Genomic DNA, 22831 nt, shown 5'->3' with positions numbered 1-22831 from the left:
ACCATTATATCACATCTATTTTCTTCCCTTCTGCTACACCTAAGTAGTCCACTCCTCCCCTGAACATGGCACAAGTTCCAGGGTCACATACTCACACACATGATTCCCTTTTGCCATATTTTCCTGCTAGGGCAACAGTTTCAACAGTTTCAGTCCATAATTCTAAAATTTATCTATTGACTCAATCTTGTAAAAATCAAAAAAGGTCTCCATTTCCAGTTTTGGCATGGAAGCTTAAAAAGCACACATACCAACGCAGAATGTTTCTACTAATGGTTATAAGACCATTAGTCTGTGGATAACCTGACTCCCAGATGAATGAAAATAAAAGCAGAGATAATGAGAAACAAACAGAAGGGAATAAAGACTCACCTGTCATGGTGACAGACCTTCCAACTGTACTTTCAGAAGCTGTATTTCTGAGTATTGTTCAAATATAACGAGTTTTGAGAAACTATTATCAAGAAGACTGGGAGTATATAAACAGTGCTGGTAGATTTAGTAGACTTCAGGGTCACTGAACATTAATAAATATTATTTTTAAGCAGTGACCTATTAGGGAGACACCTTTCTAGATGAAACTGAAAGAACTTAATCTAGAAGCAATAAACTCTCAAGGTAGAAGACAACAGTTATTTAACATTTTAGAAACCCCCCCAGAATTTCATGGACAGCTCCTCAGCTTTACTGACCTAGATTTCCATCCTGGATCTAAGGAATTTTTACATCTGCCTACACATAGGTGCTTTGCACAGCAGAGGGGAGCAGACACACCAGTGTTGGGAACAGCAGCTGCACACACACACACACACACAGCAGAACATGTTTTTGACAGCACTGTAAAGGCCTTGTATAAGCCCAGCAGTACTTCTGCTCTGTGAATTTCTTACCATCTTTGATTTCATCAGGGTCGTAAGCCCCCTGCACCGTGCTCTCCCGCAGCCAAATGGGTCTCTCTCTGGCTGGCTTTCCTTCACTTGCAGACCGGTTCAGATCCTCCTGGTCCTCCATGCTGATGACAACATTCTGGGTATACAAGTCCTCATATGATGGTCCCTTTGTAGTCCATGCTTCCCGATGGTGTCCACCTGCAAGACCAGCTGCTGCCCCTGAACCAGCACCAGCTGCACGCTCCTTGCTACATGAAAGGTAAAGAGAGAAAAACAGAGCTCTCAGAACAAGTCCCTCCTTAGACAAAAATACTTAAATGATGATTAGTTATCATCTGCACTGAGAACTTTCATTCTCAGTTCTAACATGTGCCACCAGGAATTTCTGTGCCAGCTTGCTGGTCTGGGAAACTTGCGGATCTCTAGTGGGGAAACCCTACATAGGGCCATGGCAACATCCACCACAGACACTGAAAATAAGAGGCAGCACTAGAGATGCAAATACACTTAGGTTAAAACAAGCATAAAATCCCTGAATTCCCTGAAACAGAAGCCACAGCAGCAAAACACAGTCAAACAGTAGTCTGGTATTTGAAAAAGTCTCTTTTTGGCCTTCACACAGCAACCAAATTCTGCATTAAAAAAGCACGGAAGTTTAACCAAGGTAGATAGTAGGCCCAGGGACTCAGCATGCTCAGAGCTGTGAACTGTTATTAATAACAGGATTCCTGAAGGAGTCAACTCACCATGAAAAACACAAGTCAAACCTTTGCTTGAATTGTGAGTGACAATGCACATAAGAAGACACCTCTCCTGTGCTATACAGGCGACCCATACTATCCACAGACACAGCCTTGGGAGGACTGAGGAGTCCAGGCAGAGAAGAAGGAGAGAGCACCTTCAAACCAGAGGACTAGGGCTGGACAAATAGCTTTGTGTACTGATGGAGTGCAGGAGGAGATAGAACTGTCTTCACTGCGGAAAAAGTGGAGAAGTAAAGGTGCTGACCCATGTGAAGGGTATGGCAGTCAAAGCCCAACCCTCCTTTGCTCTAAGCACATTTCCCTGCAGGGCCCCTTCTAACTCACAAGACTGATGGAGAAAAACATTCCTGCTTGGATCTGATCAAAAGAGGATATCAAGTGAAATATTTTCTGCACACTGATGATGGCAATGAGCCTAAAATACACACTGGCCTGTGCTGCTACGTATGTAGAGTGGGAAAAACCAAACGTGACTGTTCCTCTACTTCAGAATGAGATTTCATCTTTTCAGAGAAACAAATCCACTGCACACTGCACCCACCCTCAGCCATATAATTTCAGTCATCCGATTGACAGGGGTAACTACAGCTTTTCATGAGGAACAGCCCTTCCTTGACTCCTTCTCTTGTCCAGATGAAATTCATCAGGGATATTCCAGGATGCCAGCTGAGCTGACAGTTGTCATCAGTGAGCATGGTTCAGTTGCTGCTTTCTACCCAATGACCTTTTCTCCAACCAAGAAGCTTAAAATAAAGTTGCATTTGGAGAAGACCTGACTAATGTGTGGGTTTTTTAGTTCAGCAAGGACATTACCGCTTTAGTTTGATTAACTAATTCTGTTGGGATTTTTAGGGGTAAACAGTGAGGGAGCATTACACATGTAGGTGAACATTGCTCTTCCCCAAATAAAAAATATCAGTGTGTTCAGCCACAATGTTGATCAAGAGCTACTCACAGCCTCTCAGTAGTGGAATGGCTGGGATCTGTTAACAAAATACTTCACAGCATCCCTGTTAGCATGAATGGTGTCCTTAGCAATCCTGCAGCCAGCTCGGCTAGGAGAGCTTCACAGCAGCCTTGAATTTTGGGGCAGAAGGCTCATGCGCATGTATTGCTTATGTAACCTAAGGAACCACACAGAGACCTTCTCCCCAACGTGTTATTTCAAGTGTTGGTACCTTTCAGCTCTCCAAGACAGGCGTGTGTTCTGTGAAAAGCACCACTCTGCTTCCCACACAATAGAAATCTCTAACTAGCGTTTCCCTGACGATTTTATGTAATCCACTTTCCTCACAGGATGCACAATGCAGCTCTCCCTCCCCATGACTACAGCGTGACACTAAACCCTCAGTAGTGCCAGGAGCTACCTAATAATACTTCTGCACAGAAGCCCCTGTGAGTGTGCCTGAAATTGACTTTTTTCCTATACAGAACCATTTAACAGCAAAACACTTATTCCATGACGTCAGGAACGTTTCAAAAATGAAAGTAACACTTCTAAGAGACACCTACAGTACTAATTACTTCATGTCATCTACTGCAATGTCCTACACTTGAGCTGGAACCATCTAGACACTTTCTGTCTAATTTTGGACCCCAGTGGGCTTTGCAAGTGTGCCTCAATTGATGTCTCTTTATCTTCAGTGACGCTGTTGGTAGGTGTGAGCATCACCCCAAGACTACCTGAGCAGGGAAACACTTCATTCTGCAAGAAGAGAACTTACTGTTTAGCAACCAGTTCCAAAGTACAGGATTAGACACCATGGACCAGGCACCAACAAAAGGCCAGGTGTGGGAGCTGCCTTACAGGCAGCACAGAGCAGATAAAGGGACCTCCTAAATCCCTTTCTCTCTTAGATCCACAAACTACTTTTCCCCTACCTTGCTCTAGACTTCACACGGACACCCTGCAGGCAGGAACTGTGGCAGCTCAGTGGCCCAGATGTGGCTACTTTTAGTCTGTTTTATTCACCTCGATGGAAATCCCTTAATGAGTAGTTTAGCTGTCTCTAAAGGCAACATAAATAGCCCTTGACACAGCTGAGGTATGGCCCACAGAAACCACACTGTGCAGTGGGCAAATAGCTTCAAATTTTCATCTCAATCCTGCCCAGACTATTAAGAAAGGTCTTGGATAATGGGGATAACTCTCTTTTTTTTGCCACATTTGAGATAAAACACATTTTCACTGTGCTGCCCTTAAGAGCTTCAACTTCACAACAGACAACCCATGGTTCTTGACAGCATGACCACAGAAAATTAATTCTGTGAAGATTTTTGTTAATTGAATCATGCTATTTTGACATAAGGAAATAGAAGGGTTATTAAAATCCATAATTTTTCAAAAACCACTGAGAAGGGCTTAAGTAAAGCAGGTTTATTTTGAAACCTGTGGGGCTAATTCATGCTCTCCCATGATTAAGAAAATTAACAGTCTTAGGAAAACATAAATGAAGATCAACCCAGTTTCCCAGGGCAGGTGAATGACAGTTATGCAGTGCCAGTGGGACCACTCATAGCTGTAACTCTCCTGAAAACACGTGAAGTTACCTAAGTTACTGCAAAGAGAAGATGCAGGCATTTTGTGACCTTTTTGGTTTGTTTTGGAATCACCAACTGTCAGTTTTGTCAATAATTTCAGACACTCAAGACTCCATCAAAGCAGAGAGGATAAATAACCTAGGCTTGGCACTTAAAAAAAATCTCACAGCAGTGTTTTCATGGAATTAGCTGCTTTGAATTAATAAGAGTTAATAAATAATTAAATCACTGTATGTGCTGAAACAAGTTGTGTTCAAGTACGCATTTAAAAAGCTGCCTATTTATTTTGTCATTTCTTGCACAGAGTAATTAATCATTTACGATGTTTTTTAAGTATTTAAGAGTCAAGTGAGTGGGCGCTGCTATTTAATCATGGGACTGCACCAGGCCTCTGCTGTGATAATTTCCTGTACACAAAAAGGGAAGACTGAAAAATTACTCTCTTTTTGGTAGGGTTATCCCAGTTCTACTACTTAAACTACTGAAAAGGGATTTTAAAGCAAAGTCTAATGATTCAGCTTGGGTATAAAGGCTTCAAAGAATTCCCCATATCACCAAAGACATGTTGAGTGACCTTGGAAAAATCTTTTCTGCTCTTTATATTGCTTCTGTTTTTCTATCAGAATGATGAGGAAAAATAGCTACCTTCTTGGCTAGAAAAAGACTATGAATAGACAAAGAATTTTTATTATATTAATTAGAAGCTGTCTAGCATGAATATATGAGGAACATTCTTTCTCAAGGTTAGCCTGAGAGAAAAGAAAGAGTATCTTACTTGCTCTCCTATTAACTAAAGTCAAGCACCCCAAGGCACTGTGGGAATGCTTCCCCTCATGGTACAGTTCTTTTCCCCCATGTGTATAATTAATTTTTTTTTAAATACAGAGAAGCGCATCACATTTTCACCACAGCTGACAAAACTGACAGCTCCCCACATCTTTTTGCATTATTTAAACATCATCTGTTTTTGTAAAGCTAGGAATGTTCTGAAAGAAACATTCATATCATGGGTAAGAACACTTAAAGGAGTTTTTTGATTCCAACATGGTCTTCTTCTGAAAAGAAGAGGTGTGTAACAAGTTGGACAAAATCAGAAGAAAAAAACTGCTTATTACAAGTATTGTCTTCAAACTAGAATGATGCAATATGAGGATTTGAAATAAAAGGTGTGGACTGCAGATAGCTTCATTTCAAAAGCTGGGTAGAAGCAAGGAACAGATGATAGCTAAGTATTTGAGAGATAGAAGACAGCATAGGTGGCACCTTCAGAGCTTTGTCAAGCAGCTGCATTTTTTAACTATTGGGCCAAGGGCTTGGTGTGCATACCAGCTGCAGCATGGCAAGCAACAGGCAATTCAAGCATCCCACCTCACTGAAAAACACATGCAGAGGGCTGACCAGAAGAACAGTTATTTGCCTTGTTTAGTAAAAAATGGTTACAGCCCTCTGTCATCTTGTAAACCACACATCCCTGGGACAATCTGTCAATTGTTTCCATAGATGCTGCTGTACAAGTCTTGCACAAGGTTTGGGAAAGCCCTGCAGAGCAGAGGAACACTCTACAAGGAAGCAGTACTGTGAGGAAAGACCAGGCGCGCTCCCACCTCTGCTTCAGGGCAGGAATCTCTGTGGGTTCTGGCTCCAGGATTTCATAGGCTAAGTTAACGTCTTCCGTCTCACGAAGCAGCGCGTAGATGGGCTCGATCTGCTCATTAAATCGTGCCACGAGTGTCCTTGCGTCCTTTTTGGGCATTGCCGACTCATCTTCTTCCACTTCAGTCTCACAGAACGTACAGCGGAAAGTTCCTAAAATGAGAGAAGTTGCTCAGTTGGAAGGAAAGCAGCAGGCCCAGCTCCTCATGCAGCCTTCCCAACAGCAGTATCCTGCTGTTCCCTTAGCTGGATGCTAAGGAGTTCCTCTGCCCCGAAAATCCCTTCCCACACATGGTGTACCTGGTTATTATTCAAGCAGACAACAAAGGAAGCATTTTGATACCAGCCAGGGATACCCAGCTGGGTACAGTTTCTTGCTCTGAAAAGCCCAGATGGGCTGCAATACCTCTAGTGAGACATCTCCTAATCTCCCCCTTCCTTGCTGCACATTTTAAATGTCAGCTATGACTGGGCTGTGATAAAAAGCTACACAGTATCCTCTAAGGAGTTCAAATATCTTCTGTTTCAGGTGCCTGCGCTGCTATGCCACACCAATAGGCTGATTTCACAATAAAACAGTGCAGTTTTACACTGCACCAACCAGACTGCAGTAACTGCTAATCTAACCATTGTCACTTTGCAGCTACTGCAAAAAAGAGATGGCCTCTCTTTCCATTTCAGGGCCAAATCAGGCAAAAAAGTCATTACTGCAGAGCAGCCAATGCGAAAACTTATCCCACCCAACTCCCATAACAGCTTCTTAAAATCACAAATGTTAAGAAAAGAATCATGTGAATAGCAGTTAAAAATAAGTTTGTTTTGCAGACCTCATCAGGATCTATAAAAACAGGTCAGACTGAAATGGCTACATGGCAAAGCAGCTACAAAAAACCCACTGAACCCCTGCACAGCAGCTTTTGGGTTTCATCACTCCATCTGTGAGCAGGACCCTTGGGGTGGTACACGCACAGTTGGACCTTTCCATCTGGTCTGCTAGGAGGGAGCAGAACACTGTAAAGGCTTCGTCTTGCAAGTGCTGGACTGGGAACATACTCCTGCCACCTCAGAACATGACATCCAGAGTGATGCTCACAGGCTTCTTGATTTCTCTTTCCCCTGGGTGATATTTTTTATTTATCCATTCTGTGACACCCATGCACATCTAGCCTCACCTCTCAATACCCCAATGAAGAAACTACAAGATCTTTTCACCAAGAAGAAGCCTGAGGATAGGTCCTCCCACAGAAATTATAATCTTATGTATAAAAATCAGAATTAGAATCAGTATTGAAGTCTGCTATGTCACCAATGCTATGGACAAACACAGTCAAAAGAACAGGGCTTGCCAGGGCACTTGGGCATGATGTAATGAGACAGGCTGGCAAGCCAGGGCTTCTGGTATCTTGGTTTGCTGCTTACACAGATTTGCTAGTGTTGTCACTTCGTTTTTCAGCAGACCTCCTTCCCTGCCTGTAATGCAGTGATAAACACAGACCTAACTTCTTCAGTGCCGGTTGTGAGGGCTAGACAATGCTCACACTCGTCTCAGCAAACACAAAAAGCACTGTTTATGACAGAAGGGAGATCTGTTGCCTCTCACCAGTCTGTAGAGATGCAGTTTTGTACCCTGGCACCATCTGAAGCAGCTTTTGCTCATTGTTACTTAGAAATTAATGCATGCTGTGTATGTGGCCTGTAATATGGACACATTTCCTGCAATAAAATCCTCTCTTTAGAAAGTTTGTCTTATCGACATGCAAAAGCCAGAGCAGCCAACAACAGCACTACGCAAAGTAAAAGACAAGTGGATAAAGTGCTCTTCTCTCTTTTCCAAGCACAAAACACTTTGCTTACTTTTTGCCAGGCTGTAAGAACTGTCCCTACTGATTCAGAACTGTCCATTATATAAGCTGTCAGTCCAGCAAAAACTGAACCCAACATTTGGTCTCCTAATCCCACATCTGAGACTATCAGTGCGACATAAATTGAATCAATTAAAAATAATTAGTACATTTCAGTTCCCATAATTAACTACGGGAACAAATGCAGGTTAATGAAGAACACTCCCCTCTTTTTACACACCCCCCCAAGTCCTGTTACATGTTCCTGAGACAGCTCAGACTTTTCACACTTCCATCTGTGAACCCCATGAGTATCTGCAAAAGATTAAGATCATAGGGAGAATGGTTCCAATTCAGAGTACCAAAAAATCAGAAAGTAAATACATCTCTAATGAAACAGAACTCCTAAAGCTATCATGGATTTGCTGCAACTTCCACCCCTCAGGGTTCATAATAAGCAAAAAAAAATTAACAGATGAATTATGTAAAGAAACTGGGAATGAGTGAAATGACAAGCTTCCTCCATTAATATGCTGGTTTTTTTCAAGGTGATGCAGCATTTCACAAGAGGCATATGTGATTAGAGAGCTGGGAAGCTGCTTTGCCATGGCAGATGGCATTTACAAGTGGCAAACCTCTTCCATTAGTTTTTAAGAGGTCAGAAAATGTCACCAAAGCTTTTATGACATGGCACATCACATCAGCAGTGACACATGTTCCTTTCAGATATGAATTGCATGTGACAAACATGAAGTGGAGGCCATCCAAAGGCTGAAAACTGCAATGTTTCCACTCCAACTATGTATTTTTTCCTTCAGCCCTTACACAACAGAGTTTTTAAATTCCAAAATGCTGCATAAACCAGGACTAACGGATATCCTGGAACAAACAGACACGAGGCTTTTCTGCATCTTGGAAATGCTAACAGAGAGCACATACATCCCCTTCTTTGAACACATGCTCAGGCACTGAACAGACCTCTCTGGCTGCACACTAAAAACCAGCCATCTGAAAGAGATCTCATATGCTCCCAGACTCTGGGGGGCAGATATGCTGGCTCCCCAAGGCTTACCAAGATTAAAGCAGCTGAAACTCTGAAGTATGGGGCCAGAATATTTAGAGATAATTCCTAATGACTTGATTTCACTTGAGAGAAGGAAAAGGTCAACCACCCACACACACTGAAGGCAGGATGTCCAAGTGTGCAAGCAGCATCTGCTACAGTTAACACATTTAACTGGCTATAGACTCCTGAGTCTGAGCCCAGGCCCTGCTTACACCCCTGTCAAAGGATTCAAGCCTCACCCAAGCCCAACAAGGGGTCTTCCACTCTGTCCTTTGGGATGCTGCCCAAGACTCTCACTACTCTCTTAGAAAACTATTTGATTTTCAACCTCAACTTATTCCCATTCATCTCAAACCTAATGACTGTTTTGCCAAGAACTGTACCTCATCTCATCGGGTTTCCATCTTGCTGTTAATCCTTCAGGTGTATTTACAAACGGCGGTCTTATTCATCCCTCAGTCTTCATTTTGCAAGGCCATATATTCTTCTTTACCTTTTAATTCTGGCCACCCATTCTTTTGACTTTGCTAACAGTCTCACTGTCCCTTTGTCCAGTTTGCTCTCATCTTTCTGCCGTGAACACTGAAGTATAGACAAGTGTCCAGATGAGATCTCCCAAAAGCTTAAAGGCATTAGTGCTTCTCTGATAGCCACTGAGACCTTTTAAAAGGTCTCAGTGTAAGAGACCTTAAGGTCGCACACTGTAAGAGACATCATGAAAGTGATGCCTCAACTATCACAAGTAAGCAATGTTCCCAGATATTTCTTTTCCTTTGTATCTTTCCTTCTCTGTAGTTGTTAGTTGATGAACTCCTTGTTTACAGCAGACATTTGCATTAGATGGTAGGTGCATGACACTACTTCATAGTATAATCTTTCAGCTCCTTTATATTCCTCCAGCTTTCACCCTTATCCAATTCTTTTTTCTTGACTGCATCACAAAACATTAAGTTAATTTATTTTCAAAATCTCCCACAACCTTCTTTTAGAAGTAGCATTATTACCATTACATGGTGAGTGAGCTGAGGCACAGATGGCATAATTTCAGAAGTATTTGCTGATTTGAGCAGCACTTGATTTGAGATGCTTTTCTGAAACTTCCTTTTCAGAACAGAACGTGCAATATTCTTACCATTCTTCTTTCAGACTCTAGGATTGGGCATCTCCAATGAGTTACATACAGTAGGTAATGACAGCCTCTGAAAAGCTTAAAATGACTAGTTCAACTTCACACAAACTCAGATGGCCTGGAAGACCAGATCATGTTCTTGTGGCTTCTAAAAGCCACTTTCCTCAAGTAATTCTCTGACTCTTACACTGTATTTTTTCTTTTTCTGCAGCATGCCAGACAAAAAGTGCATTCTATAAGCATAACTCCTCTCTCTCATTGAGCAAAGCATGTTTTGGCAGAGGGAGGAATTACATCACAGGAAAAAAGTTACAGGATGCACAGGCAACTTTAGTTCAGCACTCCTTAATCCCAAGCGCTTCACCTGATGTTAAAATGAAAGTATAAAGACCCTGAGGAAAGGACAGGAGTTTCCTAGGTCCCTACCACCAGGAAGGCAGACAAATGGCTCCCACCACGGGATGCTGTGCCAGCAGCCATACGGTTCATCTGCAGACCTGGAGCCCTCAGTTCCGCACAGGCCTCTGCCACTTGACTCGCCAAAGGCAAGATGACAACCTGCTCATGCTGCAGGGGAGAGGATGCTGCCTGCTTCCTCGAAGGGAGCATGAGAAGGAAACACCTTGGGTGCTGCTCTAGCTTCTTGAAAGAGAGGTGCTTTGTGGGAATCTGCTATTCTACCTGCTAGCCCAATGCCTAAAGTTTCCTATCCAGCTCTTCCCATCTGCTTCCTATCCCAGTTCCGGGCTTTTCCTTCTCTGATAGTCCTATTCTCCTCGCTGTCCTGTTTTTTCAGCCTGGGCTTCACTCACTTCTCTGTTCATTCTTCTTTTCCTGGACTTCTTTTTCCAATTTCAGCCTCTTTTCATTCCTGTGCCTCTCTGCCCCACACTCTTAGATCACCTAATTCTGCCTCTTGATTTGAGCTCTGGTCACCAAACTAATTTCCTGTTTCAAGCCAGAGAGATGGAATATCTTTTCACAGCACCACCTATCATTCAGAACAATACTACATAGGCAAAAGAATATACGTTTTTCTGGTTTCCCCTTCCATTTTCTCATCAGCCCATTCTTCAATACAGCCAAACTGTTTTTAATTAAATTTTCCTAAGCAATTTAAACATAGTCAGACACATAGAATGGGAAAAACTCACCATACAGTAAGTTTTTGACAAAGTTTTGAACAGAACAAAAATCACAGAACAATTCCTATGCCTGCCCTCCACCAACGAGCCAATCTCATGTAATGAAAATACTTAGCAACCTAAGTAACAGGCAGTGCTGTCAGTACAAATTATAATTAAGTTCCTTTCATTTAGCATTGATTTTTAAGATTTAGAGGACGGTTTACAGCAGCACCTAAAGGCATATCTCTGCTGAATCATTAAAGACACAAATAATAGGCCAAGTGGCTACAACAGACCTGGATCATCAGTTACCATAATGTACTCTATGTTAGGCTATAAGGACACTCAACCTACTAGAAGGGGCAACCTGAGGGGTTAAATGAAAGCAAAGAGAGTTTTAATGACCTTAATGGACTGATCTGGTAACAAAGCTAATTGTTAAATCAGTTGATTGTTAACTGGATTAATCATAATGCAGATTAGACCGTGGCAGCTGTTGTCCTCTAGTGACTCCCTTAAACAGACTTTTCAGCCCTCATCAAACTGTTCTCACCTTCTCAACGAGAAAGCAATCCAGTGTGTCCGAGTGGGAAATGCACTCCTGCCACACAGAAAGATGAGTCTGCCGTTAATTTCCTAAGTCAGCCTTCTCTGGCCCCATCCCTCTTTTCTCCCTGTACTGGAAACCCATAGTCCCTAGTACATTCCTATTCACATATGAGTTCCAAAAATGCAGCTGCTTTAGGTAAAAAACAAGATAAAAAACACCAACAAAAACTGTCTCCTGAACACCACAGCAATACACCATTCTCTCCTGCAAGTAATTCAGTGATTCTACACATGCAATAAAAGAGACGGTTACAGAGCACAGTGTGTTACATAAAATGTAATGCCACTTCTCGTCTTTCTGAGACAGGTTTCATGGTCCACTGGATCTTAAGCTCCTGGGGCCACTCCACAGCCCAGGGCTGATTGCAGTACTCTCTCTTGAAATGTGACACAGAAAGTTTACTTTCTTATATTAGTCCTGTTTGGGATAGCCCAGAACAGACCCTGTTGTCAGAACTCATGGTATGAAAACAAACACTAGGCCACGTGTAGAAAATGTCAGCATTTTGGGAAGATTCGCTGACCCGCTTCTGTAATAAAACATCCAGTTTTCTAACTATGAAGAAGATCTGGGATATTGCAATTGAGATCAGTAGCCTTGCTCAGAGATGGTGACAGGGCAAATGCAGAACATGTGGGTGATACCTGAAAGCAGAGAACTGCGCAGTTCATGGGCCAGTGTGGCCCAGAGAAGGTTGCTGCAGTGCAGCTTGGAGCCAAGCACACAGCATCCCTCAAACAGCACTGCACCCAAATCACCATGCTCGCTGCATGAGGCCCGAGCAGATGCTAAATACAGATCCTGCCCCCAAAACTGACAGCTCTCCTAGTAACAAGCTCATGAACTACAGCATCTTCTCCACCCCCCTACTCTTTTTCTGAAGACCTAATACCAGATATATACAATTACCATTATGGGCAGGAGGCACAGCAACAATCAATACTGTACACTGCTGGACACATCCTAGAAATTCTGTCAGATCCTAGACAGAAATTTGCTAAAACATTTTTCTATCACAGTTCTGCCTCAGACAATTGAGGAAGCATGTGGAGTGCACATTAGAAAATGTCAAGCATGGCACTTTAGCTAAAAATGGGGCTAGGAACAAATAATGTAAGTAATACTATTATCTGAAGATTTTAAACTCTTTATTAATTTTTTCACAATATCTGAATTATTTAAAAATTGCGTAATCTACTTTTTACAAATGGGATCAAGACTCCACAATGAAGTAAAAACAACCCCTCCTTTCAAGTTTATGTGCCCCAAATCTTGATCCAGTTTTTCTCAAGTCTGTACATATTCTAGCATAAATCCTACTGAGTCAACAGCTATGAGACTGATCAATCTCAGTATCAGACCATAAGGTTTTAAGATAGGTTTCTGTGAGTTAGAGAATGAGTAATGACTGTTCACCTTCTAAAAGCTTGTCTTCACTGAACTGCTGTTCAATATGAAATGGGACTGTGTAGTGGAGATAGGAGAGTAAAATCCAGGTTCCTGAAACAGCATTCAACTCCCTAGCCAACAGGTTTGGGAAGGAGTCATACATACTCCTACCCACCAAATCAGCCTTTGAAAATGGGTGATTGAAAAGAGCTTATTCTATAAATTTATTAAGTAGAAAACCCAGTTTTCTACCATACAATTTAACACAATTTCATAATACATGCATACCAAGATACAGCTCTGACTTTTGAGTATCTATTTTGAGCCTTAATAATGCTTTTAAAACATTTTAATATTAAACACGTTTAATACAGATTCAGAGTATTGAATTGCCCATCAGGTATTAAACAAAGAGTAAACATTTCATTTGGGATAAATGTCAATCAGTTTCCTTTCAAAACTTCTATTCTTCTAATATAGATGTAGCAGCCACCTCATTTAAGGGCACTCCTGCAGTAGCACTATTTCTGATTCAGATGAGGTAATGCTGCCAGAAACGTGTTGAGAAGATTTCAAAACTGCAACTCAGTAACACATGAAAAATGATCAATTTGTTCAAAAAAATAAAAACAAGATGATAACAACAGCAACAAAAGAGATAAAGGCATACTCTTCAACACACAGCAGGAATAGAAAAAGATGAAAGAAACATATTTTATAATTGCCATTAAACAGTGCCTCACTATAATCAGAAGGAAATTTCACTTAGCCATTGCATATGTTCATGTATTATTTATTCTTCCAGAGAGCAGTGTGTAAATGTATAAAAATTGAGGGACTGGCAGTCCTGGAAACAGAAGGTCCCTCTGTTAAGATGCAGAGAGGATTTTACTCCAGCAGTTACATTATCCTAGGCATAATTTGGAAGAATGGTGGTGCTAGAATGTTGTTACAGATGGCTAAGAATAGCGTTCCAGCACTCATTCCGGACCCTCTCGGCACAAAATGAACCCTGCAGTTAACAATAGAAGGAGGAATTGCCAAGATAAGACACCCTTGGCAACACCTTCAAATACATAGGGTCAGCATTCCTCCTTGGAAATCTCAAGTGTTTGGGGACAGGAAAACAGAAGGTTTCAGAGGTTTCTTCTAGAATGCCCTGTTTCAGGCAATGGCAAATGTTAAATACCTTCCCCATGCCTGAGATCCACTTGTTAAACTACACTAGCCCTGCTATTTTCTGAGAGAGATCTTTTCTTCCATGTTCACTGCCACTACCAAATCCCTTCAGTAATATACATGTTCCTGAACAGAGAGATCCAGAACTCTGGCACATCTACTGTGCTACTTATACTCCAAGAGCGCTTCAAATTCCACTGCTCATAAATGGCAACAACTTAAATCCTTTACTTTCAAATTCTCCTCAGAGAATTCAGAATCAGAGTTCAAGCGCAGCAAGAAAAATCTCCCACATCAGCACCCAGAGCCACCAACAGAGAACAATGCAGATTAATTTTCAAAATGGCATTTTTTGCCTTATTATAATAAACTCCAGTTAAAAAGAAGGGCACCCAAGGGACACACACTGGATGCTGAGACTTTGCATTTCATATAAATCTGCTCCTGTACATACCAGAAATCTACTTAAGAAAAAGGAACAAGAACAAAACCCTTAAACCATGGTCCCAAGGCAGTATTTGAAAGGCTAACGGGACCAGTATCATAAGTGTGCTTGGGAGGCAGCAGCTGGAAATAGGAAGAGAGGAATTAAAGGAGGAGCTCCAAGCCAGCATATTGTTTCCAGTCTTAGTTTCAACAGCATCACATAATGGAATGGGCCAATGCCAAGAGGACAAGCTGCTCTTAAGTCTACTTCTCACTTTTTGTTTCCAAGATGTTTTGGAGGCCCTTAACAATAAACAAAGCAGTTTTTTTCTGATGTTGGTTCCTTAAGAATAAAGACAATTACCAGAACAGATGTCACACTACCCTCCTTCTTCAAGGTCTTGAAATAATTTATGGACAACATTGACCAACTGTTTACTGGTGGAAGAGATCATGCTCCTAGCTTGCAGCTTTTGAAGGTGCCTCAGCACTGCAAAAATATACATCAGTATGTGATAAGAATGAATGCTGCTTTTCAGCTGGCTTTCTGCTGGTAATGTGAAGGATGATGCAAGGCAGCATTTTCTACTCAACTAACTAGGATTCTCAACCATACATAAGGTAACAGATCTCCTTAAGAAACTTCTGCACATACCCTTTGCCTGGAAGTGCCACCTTTTACCTGCTGCCTTACACGGTATTTTTGTCAATCTATCGATGCATTCTGTATTTCTCACATTTTAGCACATGAAGCCTCACTTTTTATCTGCCATCAAGGAAACAGAAATACCCATGAATTCTTTTTTGTTCCTTCAGACTTTTTTCTGGATAGTCAAGCCACCTGCTGTTCTCTTTTCTCCTTAATGTTATTATGCCTTTTAGAAACTCCTTTGTTCAGAAGTTCTTTGTTCTTTACTCTCAAAGGAAGTATCTTTCCCCTGCTCCAAGTGAAAACTACATGCCACATGAAACCAAGTTCCAGTAGTGCTCCATGAAGGGCCACCTCTCCTGGCTGGGGAAGGATTACAGCTGAGCCAGCTCCCACCTGCAGGACCCCCTGCACATAATCTGGGCCTCAGGCCAGAGCTGGCAGAAGAGAGAGAGGTCCAAAGTGTGATGGACAAACTTCCTCCAAAGACAGCACTTAGTGCTAAACCACCCTTCTTCCCTCTGTCCATGCAGAGCCATTAGAGTAATGGGAGCAGCCCTGAAAGCTTGGGCAGTGCTTCCCAGAGGCGACCAGGGAGGACTCCATTTTCTCATTAAATGTAAAGGAGAATAAATGCAAAGACAGGCTCCTCAGGACTGAGCTGAGCTCCAACTGCAGGACAGTGCCAGAACTGCCATGGACAGAAATAAGGTGGCAGTTTCTAAGTGAAAAAACTGCAAAAATGCCAGGAGGGAACCTTGCACAGGAGGGAAACTAACACAAACTAGGACTACAAAAATGTTGAAAAAAGAAATTAGGAAGAAATAAGAGGGCACCAGGTGAAACATGCAGGAGAAATTGCTGAGGCTGCTCAGGTACTGGCCCATTTTACAGGGCAGGATCTCTTGTGAAGCCTGGACTGAGGTCTGGGTACCTCTCTCCCTCACTGCCTCAGGGAAAGAAAGAGTAGAGGAGGTGTATTTTTTACCTTCTCTATCCTTTTCTTTTGAGTCTTGCAGGGGGAACCACGTGGGCCTGTACAGGCGAGAGGGACTAAAACAACAGCATGGCCTGGTGAAACACTCACAGGTGCCACAGGCTTGTGTTAATAAACAGAATTTCTGCTAACAACACTTCAAAGACCAAATTCCCAGCACTCTCACTTCTACTATCTGCTTGGAAAGAAGGTGCTTTTTTTCAATTACTGTTCTTCTACAGCTAAAGGCAATTTTTGCCTTCTGTACTGCAGTCTCTCATCACGGGTTTCATGGTAAAACTGAGTAATGCTCACCCATGGAGCCAGGTGCCTCCGCACTGCAGGGTTTGTACAAAACCTCACCAGCATCCAAGCACTTGAAAAGATTTAAAGAGAAAGCCACCCCACGTGCACACAACTTCCTTTAAACCATCCTCTCACTCCAGCAACATGCATACCAAAAGCAGCAGCTTGCAAGGGCAATGAAATAAACAGGTTCCCAAGATTATTTCACTTAGTCAAAAACATAAATAAATAAATAACAAAGGAGATTTCAGGTACTACAGATGCCAAATAGTAAGAGCCTGACCTTCCTGCAGCAGCACACAGAAACAAAGCCAGTGAGACCAGTTTTCCAGTTCAGTCTGATTTATGCACATTAATAAATACCCCAGTAAAAAAAATTGTTTTAATTCTCATCATTTCCTACACCAAGCAAGAGAAAATGACTTGGTAGTATCAGGAATACTTTAAGAGAGTTCCTGATCTACAGATTACTGCTGTTGCACATAACCCACCAGTGATCTGCCGTCTCAGTCATGAACTGTTAAAGACAGAGGCTGATGAAGCTCATAGCAATGCCAGACAAAGCAACAGGAAGTCTGACACCTGCAAATGTTGAGTACAGAGGTACCACCTCTCTTTATGCCATTCTATCTTATTTCTAATGTATCAAATTAGACCACCTGAAAAATAAAAGCTGAAGCAGTTGAATTCAGCCTTGCCTTGCCTTAACACTCCCTGTTCCATATAGACAGAGCCCTCAGATTATGGTATAACCTAAAACAGCACTACTTTCTCAATAGAAAGTATAAAAGGAGAACAGATTAAAAATCTGAAGAAATAGCAAATTTAACCCAAATATTTGTATTTTTTTACTGCATATTTGTGGAGAATATGCTATTTAAGATAGACTGTACAGACCTGACAGTCTTAGATAAAAAATACTTAGTATATCATCTTTCAAAACAAAGCATAAATATTCCACGAATTACATCCCAGCAAAACATATCTTTGGACATCAGCTTGGGTGGACTTTGAAAGGAGATACCATGACATAGCCTGGACAACAGAAGCTGAATACACAAAATAAGAAATTTGGTTTAACACATGTTAGTAGCTTAACAAAACAGACTGACAGGTTATCTAAGTGGGCAAATTGATCAAAAACTACCATTCTTTTTTATTACAAAACAATAATCAAGAATGTACTTCCTGTTTTATTTCTTCATGTGATCCATCACTGCTAATTCTTAAACCATTTCATTAACCCCTTTAGTGAAAAAGAAGGTAACAGGGATACTACCCTTCAGATTGCTAAAGCATCAGAACTGATACTGAATTTCAGCTCAGCGGGCTGAGTCAGCTTTTGCCTTGTCTGTTTTGTGAGTGTAGAGATTTAACATTTGTGAAGTGTTTTGAGCACAGCAAGTGTCAAGTCCTTTCCTCTGACACTGATCACAAATCCGAAACAGGTGCATTCATGGATAACATTTCACACTAGCAACAGAGATAGTGCTTGTAAGGGTCCTATAAACCTCTTAAATCTTTTTATTTCGGATTATCTACAACTCTAGTGAAATAATGCAAGAAGAAAGTGACCAAGTTTTCCCAGTTGCTTTTCAGAAGCAAAGCACACCTGCAGATATATAAAAGTGTTAGTACATTAAAAAAAACCAAAACAAATCCTAAAAACATTCCTGTTTTGCTTATTAGAGTCTTTTCTCCATCAGAAACTTTTTGTATCTTCAAAACAAGTGATTTTCCAACAATTTATTTTACAGAGCTATTTCTCTGTTCTTTCTTCTCTTTTTCAGGGAAAGCAGTGGCTTCACTGATCATGTGTCACAACAGCTTCTGATTAATTCTGATCGACAACCAGCAGTTAGCTGGCACATCATCATCATCACCCTAGGATGAACAATAATCTGCCTCACCATCTGCTCCCAAATTTATTTTTAACCAGCCCCTGCTCCCTCCAGTGCAGAGAGCATAGCAGGAATGGCAGCCTTCCCCTGGGAAGTGCTGTGCTGGGAGGTGGTGTCAGGGGCCAAGAGGGGACCATCCTGTCACACACCCCTGAGCACCACAGTGGATGGGAAACAGATGGATAAACGCAGCATCCCAGGAAGGAAAAAGGGCTTCTGCACCAGTAGGGCTGGCAACTGCCTGTTCTCCTCCAGCAGATAGGGAATACCTGCTGGTTTTTCAGTTCCATGGGCAAGTTAGATAAGGTTAAATGAACAGGCCAAGGTGGTAGGAGAATTAGGGGAAAGTGATGGATGTGGACCAGTTACTGATGGGAATATGCATGCCTACTTTTTCCGAGGTCCACCCAAAATTTCAACATAAGAGCTTTTTTGAACACTTCAGCTCACCTCTGAAACTTAAAACTGTGCAGCATTCACAGACAGACACTGGCCCAAGTGAGCTGTGCTGCTGTGCCAGTTAGTGTATGACATCTCTGGTGTAGCACAGACTAGATTCAATAATTTCCTTTGAGAGGGAGCACCAAGATGCTACATCTCATGGAGAAGGAAGATGGGGGGTGGAAGAAAGACAAGCAAAGGCTTGATGAAGGCACAGGTGAGTGAGAAGGTTAATTTTTCAATTGCATAGCCCTGCTTGCCACCTTCAGAAGCATCGTCCAAAGGTGCCAATTACAGGGTCACTGTGGGTATGCCACTGCTCGTAAGTGCTGCTGTCATCAGCAAACTGCCCAGAGACAACACTGCAAGTGGGCACTGATATGTTGTAATAGAGAAAAGAAGGAAATCAGCTGGAACCTAAAGCTGTGCACAGCTGGTAAAACAAGTTACACATCTCCGATACACCATCAGCAAGATCTGATGATGATTCCCTCAGAGAAAACAGGGAATTGTTGAAAGCAGGCACTGGGACATGAAGAACTATCAAAATCTCAGGATAAACATGAAGAGTAAAAAGACCAGATCTGAGAAAGAATGGAAACATAGATGGACCTTAGCATGTCTCCAGTTCAGCCTCTTGCATAAATAAGGACAATCAGACCTGACTGCTCACAACTCTATCTACTGATGTCTTGAAACCTCCCAAGGGTGGAGACTGCACATCTCTGGGTAGTCTTGCTCAAGGTGAAAAGGTCATGTATCAGTTCAGACCCTCTTGTCCTCCAGCCTGGCACGACTGAATATCCTGGCTTTGTCTTCCTGGAGATCACATAATTACAAACACTAAAGAACAGGTATTAGGTGTGATGCAAACTGATGCTGGACTGTCCTGAAAAACATCCTCACTAGGGAGAAAGGCTACAGGTGAACTGACAATAAGGAGGATGTACAACTGAAAAATACTCTCAATATTCTCAGTAAGTAGGCATTAATAATTTGTTATCAGGTGGGAATGAACCAAGGCCCTGATCACAGAATTTTCTAGTGAGTGTCAGGTAACTAAATTTTGTGAATTTAGCTCACAAGTTAAATAATAGGACTTATCAGTGCTTTAGGAGACAGGACTGCCATGCTAAATGGAGAAATGCTTGGAATGAATATAAAGAAATTCAGTAGAGGTTTGTAGAAAATATAGCACTTGAGTTAGGGAAAAAAACAGAAAGAAGAGAAAAAAGAGAAAAAAAAAAAAAACAAACGAAGGGGGGTGAACCAGAAGGAGAAGGGGGAATTGTTTTGGCAGCACACTGCAAAGAACCTCAGGTTTATAAGAGGACAAAGCCAGGAAGCAAACTTGTTGTGCTGCAAGGAAAGGAAGAGAAAATCTGGCTGCTATGTATATTAATAACTATGTCGTGCATGACTATGACTGTTACTCTCCACAGTATGCTACCCTGCTTTATTCTCCCCTATGAATATCTCCTCCTGATAAACCAGGTGCAGCTTCAGATTCCATACTTGAAGATAGGGACCAACTGTAAACATTCCAAATAAACAAAATGACACAGCTTAACACGTTTCATTAGGAAAAAATTGGAAAGACAGACTTGTTTAGTTTTAAGAAAGTGGTGGTAGAGAACATCAAATTTTGGGTATTGCAGTAATGAAAACAGTGACAAACTCTTCTTTCATTTCACACATACATAAAAAGATTACTCACAGCTTTAATTCGGGGTAAAAAACCCCTTTAGGTTAGGGTATTATGAAAAACTGAGGATAAGAAGCCCAGAATATGCCAACCATGAAGGTTAAATTTACCCTGCTTCAGAGAAGGATGATGACATGGCTATCTCTTCTAGCCCCACACTGCATCTGAAAATAACCTTCAGCATATTCTGAAATGCTGATACTTTTACTGTATACTCATTCCCTATTTTGTATCTACTTTTCAAAGCAGAAACACACATGTTTTTAAAGCCACAAACATAAAATTAACAACCAAGTATGAAAAATTGAAACAGAACTTCCCTCCCACCACTGAGGGCTGTTTAATAAATAGAATTGTTAACAACATCTTTCCTTGGAAAATTTGATTCTGCATCAACATTCTGGTTCACAAATGCTGTATCTCTTGTTTCAGGCTTTCTCCTGTGCATTTTAATCAACAGATTGCTAGTTTTAGACTATGTTTATGCTGGAAGCCAACGAGCCAGGGTCACAGTAATTGAAAGGCACCAGAAAGCACACTCCTCTGAAGGCCTATATGATTATCCATTCTCCCTGGCCTTCTTGTTAGTTCCAATAACTGATATTTTAATCAATACCCCACAGAGCATTAATTACTTTCTTGCCGCCTGTAGCAAACACTTACACCAGTACCTTACACATGGACTGACAGACCATCTGCTAACCTGTTCAAGTGCAAGTCCCAGCTGTGTGTTCTACTTTAACAGGTTATTTTATGTCTGACTTAGCACTGAACATCTCTTGATGCTCTGTTTTCCCAGTCTCCAACACATGCAAGCTGAAAGAAGAGTAAAGAACTGCAGGTTGATTCCTATGACAAAGTCTCAATCCTCACATTTCTTTTCTCTTGCTCCTAGCACACTCCCTTGCAAGGTATGCTGAGGCACACTCTTCCTTTGGGAGACTGGATAGAGTGAACCTGCTGATTTCAAAGCTGGAAGGGAGATTAATCCAACTTGAATTCATTTAAGCAATGACCACTACAAAACCCAGACCAGTGAAATGCTTGTCCAGGGCTCAAGACAACAAAGCACACATGAGGAATTTTACCTTCATACTTGAAACACTGTACAGAATCTGAGCCATGATATTTGTGACCTGGTTGCTACTTGTGGTTTTAGTAAATCAAAACAAAGCACAGCTGAATAATAATGATTAGCACAAAACTATCCTAAGTGATAGAGTTTGATTTCACAAAGAAGAAGTTTTACTAATGAATAGCTGTCTTGAAGAAAACTAAACCCTGTTACTTCTGTTGCACAACTCAATGTCTCTTCTGAATTGGGTTGTTCTACACAGAAGTTTAATAGACACCAGACCATATGTGAGCTTAGCTTTAGCTCATGCCAGTTTAATAAGTGTTCCAGAGTCACAGAACGAAATTGGCATTCCCATGGTGCACATGACAGGCAGAAAGAACTTTCACCGAACTTAGGACACTTAAAACCAGACAAGAACATAGAAATTACTGCTGTGCAGGGCTCCCTTCACTGGTAGCAGAGAGAAAGATGCTCTGTTTACAGTTTTCTTCTGCCTCAAGTGTTCATGTCTGCTCTGTAAATGCTCAAAATTAGAAAGATTAATACCTTCCCTAGTGTCAGTGCCCATACTTGGGAAGACACTCTTTTTCTCTCTCTCCCATTTACTGAATTGTATTACTGGAACATTTTCTAATGTTCTGCAAGCAATTTTTTTTTTAAACAAAACCATTGTTGATGCTAACCTTGGCTTCCTTCCAATGTCTTCAAAAGAATACAAGAGATATCTGCATCAGTTTCCTGAGCTGCATTTTCCTTTTACTTTAGCAGAATTAACTAATGAATAGTGTCACTCTAAATATCATATTTTGAAGCACAGGCAGATGAAAGGTTCTACAGTTTCAGACAGTGGCATCAGAAAGAAAGTAACAATATCCCAGCCTTTCAGGTTTTCTCTGAGGATAATTTAGAAATCTGAACTCAGAGTCTCTTTCTAGGTTTGTCACCAAGTTATTTCCAATTAGGAACACATCATACACCTACCCATGCTATTTATTTACATTTATATATACTTTCACAAGACCTCACTGTAACACTGTCAATTATTGCCATCAGAGATGAACACTACTGACACAATTATTAGTTCTTTCTAATTAATTTAGCTGCTAAGAATGACAGCATATTTTAACATTATACATGAAAAAGCAGCTTAGTGCAAACAT

General features: G+C 41.4%; 1 protein-coding gene across 1 annotated transcript in view; it reads right to left on the bottom strand.

Annotated features, from left to right (window-relative positions):
* The window catches only part of GTF2E1 (general transcription factor IIE subunit 1), a 49206-nt gene that overhangs the window by 4572 nt on the left and 21803 nt on the right, over positions 1-22831 (bottom strand). Inside the window, exons 3-4 of the mRNA XM_021548974.3 lie at positions 5800-6001; positions 891-1138 (exon numbers count right to left, since the gene is read on the bottom strand). Coding sequence (XP_021404649.2) covers positions 891-1138; positions 5800-6001 — 450 coding nt within the window. The remainder of the gene's footprint in view (positions 1-890; positions 1139-5799; positions 6002-22831) is intronic.

This window comes from Lonchura striata, chromosome 2 (assembly GCF_046129695.1).
Source record: "Lonchura striata isolate bLonStr1 chromosome 2, bLonStr1.mat, whole genome shotgun sequence".
Classification (NCBI taxonomy): Eukaryota; Metazoa; Chordata; class Aves; order Passeriformes; family Estrildidae; genus Lonchura; species Lonchura striata.
The sequence above is the reverse complement of the archived record's forward strand: the minus strand, read 5'-3'. Positions and strand labels throughout refer to the sequence as shown.